The sequence below is a fragment of the Hipposideros armiger genome, unplaced genomic scaffold (genome assembly GCF_001890085.2).
Source record: "Hipposideros armiger isolate ML-2016 unplaced genomic scaffold, ASM189008v1 scaffold_278, whole genome shotgun sequence".
Taxonomy (NCBI): Eukaryota; Metazoa; Chordata; class Mammalia; order Chiroptera; family Hipposideridae; genus Hipposideros; species Hipposideros armiger.
The window spans coordinates 1,566,306-1,577,275 of NW_017731628.1; the positions used below are offsets into that span (position 1 = coordinate 1,566,306).

At 42.9% G+C, this 10,970-nt stretch overlaps 1 protein-coding gene across 3 annotated transcripts in view; it reads right to left on the reverse strand.

The window, feature by feature from the left end:
- CDH20 (cadherin 20) overlaps window positions 1-10,970 on the reverse strand; it is a 199,468-nt gene that overhangs the window by 5,826 nt on the left and 182,672 nt on the right. For 2 of the 3 annotated variants that reach the window (XM_019657693.1, XM_019657694.1), the window contains exons 9-11: window positions 9,832-9,953; window positions 5,485-5,602; window positions 951-1,202 (exon numbers count right to left, since the gene is read on the reverse strand). In XM_019657693.1, the coding sequence (XP_019513238.1) occupies window positions 951-1,202; window positions 5,485-5,602; window positions 9,832-9,953 (492 nt within the window). Of the gene's footprint in view, window positions 1-296; window positions 458-950; window positions 1,203-5,484; window positions 5,603-9,831; window positions 9,954-10,970 lie in introns of those variants that run through there. The other variant, XM_019657695.1, reaches the window with a different exon arrangement.

Consider the following 10,970-nt stretch of genomic DNA (forward strand, 5'->3'; position numbering starts at 1 on the left):
GACATCGAAAGCAGACATTCATCAGAGGAAGATTATGCTCTCAGTGTGGTGGGATTTTAAAGGTGTCATGTTTTTCAAGCTCCTACCAAGGAACCAAACAAACAATTTGAATGTGTACTGTCGGCAATTGGACAGTTTGAACGAATCCATCATCCAAAAATGTCCAGAGCTTGTTAATTGTAAAGGAGTTGTGTTCCATCGCAACAACGTGAGACCACACACAAGTTTGATCACCCGTCAAAAATTACTGGAGCTTGGATGGGCTGTGTTGCCACACCCACCATACTCTCCTGACCATCATATTCTCTTGCGCCGTCAGACTTCCACTTGTTCCGCTCTCTTCAAAACACCTTGCATGGCATAACGTTCAATTCAGATGAGGCTGTAAATCAGCACCTTGTTCCGTTTTTCGCAAATAAAGACAGGTCCTTCTATGAATGAGGAATTATGAAGCTCACTGAAAGATGGCAAAAGGTTATCAAACAAAACGGGCAATATATCATTGATTGATCTTTGTTCTTTATATAAATAAATGACCTTTGAAAAATATAGACAAAATATGTCATGACTTTTCCGACAACCCAATATTTATTTGAAATGAAGATGTTAGAAGAGGTGATCATCATATCCTGACAATGTCCCAAATAGTCATTTTGGTTCTGTGATGTCAAAATGAACTGCTTTGTTCTGAAGTCAGCTCTGTGAAGGCTGGGACATGTCTGCTTTATTAATCCCAGCACCTAGAATGGTGCCCTGGCTCATAGTAGATGCTTGATAAATAACTCTAGGAAAGGACTGTCTTCAGTTTCTGTCCTTTTTTCTCAGCCTTACTCTGCCACCTTTTCAATAAACACCGCATGGAAACCCAGTTCTGAACAGCTGTGCTGGGGGTAACGATGGACTGATAGCTAAGTAAGACCCCACGGAATTGAAGGGAACCGCTCACTCACCTAAGAGGACGAAGATGCAGGCCAGGATGGCGATGAGGGCTCCCCTGCTCAGACTGACCGGGAGCATGTAGGCCTCGGGGCTGCAGGACAGGACGTGGCCGCTGTCGTCGCAGCTGCACACCTGGATGGTCAGCGTGCCCGTGCTGCTGAGCACCGGCTGCCCGTTGTCCGATATCAGGATGGGCAGGTAGAAGACACTCTGCTCCTGCTGCCGGAAGCCAGACCTCCTGGTCAGGACCCGGGCTGTGTTATCTGAAGAAGACAGGGATTCCAGGATTGAATAGGGAAGTGGAAAAATGAGAGGGTGGAAGAAGATGGAAGAACCAGCAAGTGAGTTAGTCTCCTGCTGGATTGCGGAGAGCAAGGGGGCGGGCCCGGTTGTGGGAAGGAGAGAGGAGAGTGCAACGTCCCCTGCAGCCTTCAGCCACAGCCACGGTCAGGTTTGCCTGCATCAGCATTCGGATGCAGAAGCCCAGGATTTTGCTTGCTTCTAGGCAAAACCCCGAGGCCTAGGAGAGGAACCCTTTTCGAGATTATTTCTTACCCTTTGTGACATAAAATGCCCAGGGCCAACTGTCAGACTTCAGATCTAACTGAAATGTCCCTGGGAACGCTTGACAGAAATGAACAGTCGCTGGGAACTTGTGGTCCCTGTTTGTTCCAGCTCAGCAGCTTCGCAGGGCTGGGTGCTGCTTTGTGCCTCCAGGAAGAGAAAGCTGAGGGGCCCATGGGGCTGCGGCTCAGTGCTTATGTTTGCTGCTTTGGCTGGAACTCACAGCTTGTGCTCTTTTCTGCCTCTGAAATGCAGTCCCCAGTTCCTCCGGTGCTTGCTGAAGAACCTGCTTGTTTAGCAGAAGCTTGTTCGAAATCCCCTAATCATAGGACACACCTTGTTATTTCCCCTCCTCGGTGGTCTACATTTAAGTAGTTAATACGAACTTCAGGAAAATTCATTCCTGATCAGCAGTACGAGTTGTTTTTTTCCTCCAGTTTTAAAGGGGATTAGGAAAGTTCTTTGATGTGTTTCCACAAAGCTGGTGTGTGTGTGTGTGTGTGTGTGTGTGTGTGTTCTATATTTGCCTAATGTAATGTTTTGGGATCTTTTATTTTTTTAATCTATGTTCTCAAAGTTTCTTTGAGTGTGTTTGAGGATAAATCATATACTTTTTTTTTTTGCAAAGCTCAGATCATTTTCAGTACAGGAAAAGTTTGATAGCTGTGGTAGGACGTGCAAGCAGTGACTGTCAAAGCTAATATCAACATGGAGGGTCCTCTGGGTGTGTGTCACATTTCACAGGGAAGAGTCTAGAACTTCACAAAAAATTCTGAGAGTGTAACCAAAGTAAACATTACTATCAACATCAGTATTTCTGGTTCTCCTTCTCCACTTGAACATAAAGGATTATACTTTTCTGCTCTTTTGAATTTGGGCATGTCTATGTGATTTGCTTTAGATGATGAAAAATGAACAAAAGTCATTCATGCCACTTCCAGGCAGAAACATATAACAGCTTGTATGTACTTCTGCGTGCTCTTGCCTTGGTGTGGTGTTATGAAAAAACGTTTGCGATAGAGACACAGGCAGCCTGAGACACTGAGCTACACATGGACAGCTGTCCTTGGTCACTCAGACCCTCGGTTGGTTTTATGTGAGCAGGAAATTACTTTTAGTTATGTTAAGCCACTGAGATTTTAGTGTCATTTGTTCCTGCAGCATAACTTAGTCTGTTCTGACTAATACATTACCTCTTAATTAACTTTTCTACCTTCTCCCCCTGCTTTTTCATGGTAGCAGTTGTTCATTGAGTACTTATGTGCCAGGTAATTTGACTTTACATGCCGTATCTCATTTAACCTTCACAACAATTTGAGAGAGAATGATAACCTCACCCTTTTACAGTATGAGTTAAGGCCTAGAGAGATGATGTAATTTGTTCAAAGTCACTAATTTAGTAGCAGAGCTGGGGATTGAACTCTGGTCTCTCTGACTGCAAATTTACACTCCTTCCATTGTGCTCTGTAACTGCTGATTTGGTTTAGTGACATAAACTGTGGAAAATTATTTAGCTTATTGAAATGTCTTCCTGCTTTGGGTCAGGCCTTTCCTCTTATTTCCTCCTCAGTGGAGAAAGATAGCAATTGGTTGGCAACGTGAGGGCTATATTTGTATTTCCATCTATTATACAATCACACACTTTTCTGTTTTCCAGATTTAATAGCTAAGTAGTGTTAAATTTGCTTCACAGTTTTAATTTGGTCTTTTCGGAAACCAAGTTTTTCTGAAACAGAAATCTTTTTTACTTTTCAGATTAATTGAGGCTAGATCATAAGACTTTTAGAAAGCCTGACCAGAGCTGAATTCTATGAATGTGTTACATCATGGCTACTACACGGCTACTATAATATGTTTCTTGATCTCAGAATTTTTTAAGATTAAAGAAAAAAGACCAGAGCATCACATTTCTGAGTCAGTCTTGGAAGAGGTCTGGTATACAGTAGCCACTTGTAGAATTTTTGTTGAATATGATAACTTGGGCTTTAGCAACCCATTTAGGTAGGAAAAGTATTTGTTTCTAAGGTGACACAAAGTTTGTTTGCTTTGGTTTGGTTTGGTGTGGCTAAAGCAGGACCCAACACCCAACTTTAGTCCCAATCTTAATATTTTCTCACTCTCTGATTTTGGGCCGTTTGCTTTTTTTTCCTTATCTACCAAATGAGATAATGAGAATCAGAGGGATTAGTGACTTCCTTAAAGCCTTATAGGATTATAAGAAACATCAAATAGAGCAAAGTATGGGAAAATGCATTTGAAACTGTGAAGTGCCGTATTCACATACAATACTTTTCATAATGCTTTGGGGATTAAAAGAAAGTCAGGAAGGCTTTATTTGAAATAACATTCTGTGTGTTCATAAAAAGATACTATGCTTTGGTCATGGGAGTTGGGGCTTGACCGTAGATCTACCATATCAGATATTAGTTGTTTTTTAAATGAGTCTCAAGTAAAGGATACTCAATGGGATACATTGTTGTGAGACGGTTAAGAGTTTATTCTTTTTATTGAAGATGCGCTGATTCCCATTTTGGAAAACCTTTCAAGAGATGAGTCATTTCTTTTTATAGTCATCATGTTCCAGTGGCCCATCTTTTTAAGGTCTGGCTCCAGGAATTGGTACCCAAAATCATCTTTATGAAATTACAGCATTTCGCTGCATATGGTTTATGTATTAATTCTGACAAATAGCAGCATGAAGGAATAGAGTGACACAGCTGAAAATTTGCAGACAGTATAATGTGTAATTTCTTTCCCCAGGTTTCCACTATAAAACCAATCCTAAGGGGGTTGAAACCACTTTTTGCAGGAAGTTTCCCTGTAAAGCGGATAAATGAACAGTTCAAAATTTGACCCAATGAAAATATCAGGATACTTAATTGTAGTAGTTCTGTTATAATTTGTACTATCCTTCCCAGAATTATCATAGTGATTTTATGATAACAGAACATGCAGAAAGTTAAAGGGATGACTTGGAAGAATGCTTTCTAGGAGAACACAGGTTTGCTGTCTTCAACTTTGAATAGCAGAATGTCATGTGGGGTGGGATTAATACTTTAAGTCTCAGATGGTTGATGGTCGAGGCTAAGACTGGGCATGCCTAGTCATGACTTTTTGTTACCCTTTGTTTAGATCGTTCCAAAGGGCCAATTAATATTTAGAACTGGAATAAAAATGAGCCTCCGGCAGCCCATGGAAATGATGACCTCCCTCATCAAGGTCAGACAGCTAGTTGGTAGCTGAGTTAGCAACAGGTCACTTGACGGATTTAAATTATTTTTCCACTTGCTCTGACCTTTCTTTGAATTATCTGGCTAGAGTCCCTCCTTTCCCATCTGTGCCCAATGGAGAGCGTGCTAGATCTGTAAACCCCTTAGCTGATCTGATGCTTGTTGGAGAAGAGTGTCTAGAACTCCATGTCTGCAGAGCTGTAGTGGGGATCGCTTTCTGGAATGGGGAGGCCCTGGCTGTGTCTGTCTAAATCATTCTAAAGTAATAAAGTTGTTTCAGTGCCCCAACTACTCTCTGTGATCCCATATTTGCCCTTCGTTATCTCTGTTACTTAGCTTTTGCTTCTCTTTTGTTCTGGGAGCTTTTCACTGTCTCTCCCCTTGGTCCTTGCTTAGAAATGTTCCCTCAAGTCTCTTCATCTAGTTCAGTTTCTATGACCCTCCTCAGATTCTTCCCATCGTCACAGAACATATAAACATGACTGCTACCCGTGGGGATGAAGGAAGGCCTCTGTCCCGTGTGCCTCGCACAGTGTCTGGCGCAGAGTCAGCACTCAAACAGTTGTGAACCGTCTGAATGAAAGTTTCAGAATCAGCGGAGGTCATTCCTGGTCTTTGACGTTCTGAAACAAAGCTCAGCATTTACCTGCTGTTAAAGAGCAGGTGGCCTTTGACGCTGTTTGCATGGTAACCCCAGAGTATCCAGCCGAGCTGGAGAAAAGCACTGGTAGCCTACTAGCCACCCAGTTACCTTGGTTGTCCCTTATGGTGAAGTTGGGGTTGTTCGCTGCCTCCGGAGCCAAGCTGTAGTAGAAGTGCTGACCGTTGCGTGGGTCATCCTGGTCCACGGCACTCACTGTCTGGATCAGCTGAGGGAGGGACAGGAAGTCAGGTGAGCTGAGCCCGAAGAAGCGGCTTCAGGGCCCAAACCTGACATCCAGCAGCAGAGGATTTTATCTGATGAGAGGGATATTCTGAAACTTAAGCTTCATGTGGTCACATAGCTCAGGATTTAGTTTTGGTTTATTATTGGCCTGAGTACATTCACAGACACAGAGTGAATGTTACCTAAATACCTCAGATGTTGGACATTAACAGAACGTATTGTCACATCAAGGTCAACCATTTTTTGACAGTCTATGTAGAAGACTTTGAGTAAATGAATTGTTAACCTTGGGATGCTACAAGGACCTGCTTGTCTCCCAGTTTTTCATCCTTCTACCGCATATACTTAACCCTACTTTGGGGTTAATAGTTCAGCGTCAAATTGTTATCTTGGAGAAGTCCTATGTGAGAACAACCAATACCTAGAAAGGGAGTAAACACAAACAGAAACATTGGCTGTGTCAGGTTAATGGAAAACATGTGAGGGCATGGGGCACGGGGAAGTCCCTATTTGTTGGACAAGACGCCCAGGATGGGCTGTATAGAGCAGACCAGAGTCAGAAGCAAGCTTAGGGCCGAGGAGAAGAAGAAGTGGGGCGGCGGCCCCTGGAGCTCTTTGGCCAAAACCTTGCCTTTTCCACAGTGCTTTTCAAAGTAGTAAGTTGCCTCATGGTTATGAAGACCCATGATAAAAAAGCTACTAAGGAAGCAGTGTGAAGTACATAGTTGAACCATCTGCAGGCTGACCGGGGAGCGGGGGTAACATGAAAAAGTGGGTGGTCTGCTTCCTATGTGTTTGCTTTTCCATCAACCAATAGCACAGTCTCCTCCCACCCCTCTTGGGCCTGACCCTGTAGACACATTCCTGCTGTTTAAAAGCCAGCTGTGTTTCTGCCAGGGTAGAAACCGGAACATCAGAGGGCGGCTGGGGCCCAGGTGGGCTTACTTAGTCTGTATTTCTTCATCTGTAAGTTGAGGGAGGTCATACTACTCTCAGAGAATGCTGGAGGTGAAACGACAGGGGGGGAAGTGCCAGCAGGGGCCTTCTGGTTGACCTGTGCTGCTCAGATCACCCTTCAGTGAGGGACTACATGCCCCAGCCTTCACCTGTCTGTCTCTTTAGGAGTTGCCTCAGTTACTGAGAGCCACCTACCTACGGTCACCACAGCCTTCCAGCGCAACCCACATCCAGTGACTGTTGCAGTAGTACCAAGGCTTGGCCATCCCATCTCAACTTGGGAAGACTAGTTCTAGCACAGTGTGCAGTCATTCAAGGCTGTCAGTGGGTCTGCGTTGCAATGGGACTTCTCCTTGTGCCCAGCACTGCAAAAGTCCTTCCCTTTCGCAGGCGTTGGCCCCAAGGGCACCTCTTAATGAACATCTTATACTAGATCTCCATCTCAGGACATGCCTCCTGGCGAACCCATCTGGCCTCTGTTGAATCTAAAAGTTGGGGGAATGGTGCTGCAGTCAAGGAGAGGGGTCAGGAAAGTGCTGGAGGTGACCTTGCCCCTCGGTCTAGCCTGGTGTCATTGCTGCTCACACACGAGGGTCACTGTACTGCCCCATCTCTGCCAAGACAAATCCTGTACCTTCTGTGTTGCCTGTGGTGCCAAACATAGACTTATTTTTTGAAGCATGTTATATAAATAGGTGATTATGTACAACTTGGAAAACATAGTTAGAAAGTCATTTCAGAGCATCTGTCCTATGAAGACATATATATCTATATCTATATCTATATCGATATCTATATCAATATCGATATAGATATAGATATATATGAGGAGGGGGCCTGAGGTCCGGCCTGAGGAGTAGACTGACTGGTTACAGGGCTTTACAGGGTGAGCGAGCAAAGACACGGCCTTGCCAAGTCTGAGTCAGGAGCATTGTGGCCTGCTCCCGTCAGGTCAGATTTCATCCTCGGCCCCACTTGCCGTGCAGTATTCTGGTTAGCAGTTTTCGTTCTGCCCTCAGCTTCACCAAGTATGTTGTCTGATTTCTTGATGGGCTTCCTTCATGGCTGCTCACCAAGAGGAGAGCACACATCTCAGCTTGGCAAATGCAAAGCTGACGAAGTGTCCAACAGTATAACCCGAGGAGGCCTGATTCTTTATAAATCAGATGTTCCTACTGACCTGCATGCTTTTAAAAATCTTCAAAACATGTCCCAGAGCCAAAATCAAAAGGTAGGATTTTCAGTGTCTTGGGCTAATGATGACAACTATGACAGTCTTGTGGCTCATGACCTGAATTTTAAGTTGCAGATAAACTGTGCTTTAAAGGACTGTATAATAGACCATTAAAAGATGGATGTAGAGAGATAGAAATGGGAGAAGTGTTTGTGTGCTCCAGAAACAAGAGTGGTGGTTAAAGTGCCAGTGAGCTATCAGAATGCAGCATCTCCTATTCTGAAGCCCTTTAAGAAAGGAAATGTTTCATTTTGGGGGAGAGGGGGTTTGATTAATGTGCTACTTCTCACTGTCTTTATTTTACAGGTTAAAAATTAGCCTCTTGTCATATCGTCATAGAAAGTATAATATTATATACTTGTCATGTTATAACATAGTCATATAATACAAAACAAAATTTTATATATTTCATATATAATAAATTATCATAATATAAAACAAAAATTATTAAAATAAAAGCCCAGACACCTTCACTCAAAACTCAGCTAACTTGGCATAGTAACTTGCTATTTTTGCATCCTGTCTCCCTGTCTTTGTCATAATTTGTCACAGACATAATTTTACATAACTGCAAGCATGTACATGTAGTTTTTATACCTCCTTTACTTATAGTAACACAGATCATTTCTTATGCAATAAAGTCTTCATTGTAACTTTTATTAGCTGTGCAATATTTCAATTCTTACTAGACTAGAAATTCAATAGATGTGGAAGTAGAATTATCCTAGACTTGTTGAAAAAAAATTTTAGGGGTGCTATAGACCATTGCACTCAGCTTCAAGAATCAGTGGATGAGGTAATTTAGATCAAAATCACTACAGGACACATTTTTCCCCCCTGGGGGTTGGGAATCACTTTTTGCTCTGACTGATTAGAATGGTAAAGATGTATGTGTTGAGTCAATCGTGGGTGAGTTCAGGAAGCTAATACAAGGCTTGGTTGAACAGACACAGTCTTTCTGGGCAGCACGATGCTAGAGGTGGTGTTGAAGGTGAATGAGAGAGGTGAAAACAAAAGCTGTGTTGCAGGTGGAAGGCCTGAATTACCAAAGTGCGAGTCTTTGCCATATAGATATGCATGTGACAAACTCATACCTTTCATATTAAAACTATTCTAACCCATTTGCCCTGCCCCCCATAGGACCACAGAATGTACTCGGTGGGGGAAAAAAACGTAGGGCTGTTAGGGCGTCTGTTGGGTCACAGATAGAGGAGGAAGGCGCCTTCCAAAAGCAGGAGCCAAAGAGGTGAGTGGCCTGTGATCTGAGGTGTGGAAGGGCGGGTACAGGAAATGGGTAATAGGCCACTCCAAGCAGAGTTCTGGATAGTTCCCAATTACACCACTTGGAGTTTGATCAACTAAATATTCATTTAGGTTTAAGAACAGGCTTTACAGAATATACAAATATACTTATGATGATGGTGGAACTAAAGTTATTTCAAATAAATGGAAATTTGTTTTTTCAGATTCCTTTCCTCTCAAAACTTGCCTGACGTGAGCAGTACTAAGAAAATGGGTGTTTTAATTGAGGGAGGAGAGGGGATAGGTAATTGTAGGTAACAAAGTATTCTGAGAATCAGGCAGGCAGTCCCTAAACAAGGGCGCTGTTGCCAGAAGTTAAGAAAGGGAAGTGGGAAGATATAAAAAATGAACTCTCCCTACTGTAAATACTTTCACCGATTAGTGCTAAACTGAGGAAAAGGGAAGACCCTTCTGATCGCCATGTTCTCTCCAAGACCCAGAGCCCGTGCTACTGATTGGTTCTATACGGTTCAGTTACAGGTGGGTACATACCTTATTATAGGCTGGCCATGAATTAGACCGTCATCAAAACATTCTTTAGATCATAAAATGTAATGGAGGCTTCAGTTACTTGTCTTAACAGATAAACTGTTGCAATGTGATACACAGAAATGGGGGGCTCTGGAGTCTCAATGTCTTTGATGGCAGATTTGATTATGGGTAACAGTCATTTCCACACGTTTGGGTTAATCACGGTGCGCCCTCCCAGGCCGCCTTACCTGCCCGGATTTGGCATTCTCACAAACAAACGCTTCATAGAATCTGGGGAACTCAGGAGCGTTGTCATTCACATCTAAGACTCTGATGGTGACAGAAACGCTTCCAACCTGGGAAGGATTGTCTAAGGAGAGCACAAAAGAAACCAAAGGTGAGGGTTCCGCAGTGCAAGGGAGCTGGTCATTGCTAGGCAGGTGTTTACCTCGCCAGTTGGGTTTTTAAAGGAGTGGATAAAGTATGGAAATGACAACACGAGTGTAGGATGCATGTGCTGCCTGGTAAGAGTGTGGCCAGAACATGGAAGCCTGGACAGAAGGTGTATGCCTGAGAGTGTGTGGTGTCAGGAGGCCGAGGGAAGGGCCAGACTCCAGGGGAGCCCGTATCACAAACGGAATCTGAAAAAGAGGTTTTGAACTGCTCACTTTGCTCATACTTCAGGGTCTATTGTAGAATTAAAGGAGGTCAGTTCTGTCTTCCGGGCATGGAAATAGCCCATTTCTAACCAGAGGCAGACTGTGTCGCATTGCTCGGCTTTTTTCCTGGGAAATAATCAGTTCTTTGAATTATATTTGAGAAGGTTTCAAGTTATTCACAAGAATGCAGATAACACTGCACATTTATTTCTGCTTAGGGACTAAGGGGATATTACAGGATCAAACACACATCAAATCCATATTTTTGGCTGGGGCAGGAGAAGTCACTCATAGTCACCCAGTGGGAAATGTCTTTTCGGTCCGTCTTTTGCTTGGCATTGCCACACAAGACAATGTCACAGCCCCAGTAGTTCCCCTCCTGTCTTTTTCTGTTTTGGTCACCATCCCAGGAAGCCAAAATAGAAATTATAAGACAGAAATTATTCCCAGTAAATTATTTTTATTAAATCTCAGAATGCCTTGTTTTTCTGATTTATTTTTTCTTTCTCAAAAGTATTTATGCTCTATTGTGTTTCCCCTTTAAATATTTCTATTGCTTGGTTACCAAAAATGACATATTAACATTTTTAAAAAAAAGTTTTAGCAGTGGTACTTGTTTATAGAAGGAATAATGAAAATTCCAGACAACATGAGGATGTGTGATCTACAATCCAACTAGACTTATCCATTATATGATACATATAATATTATATATGTGTCCAAAAATG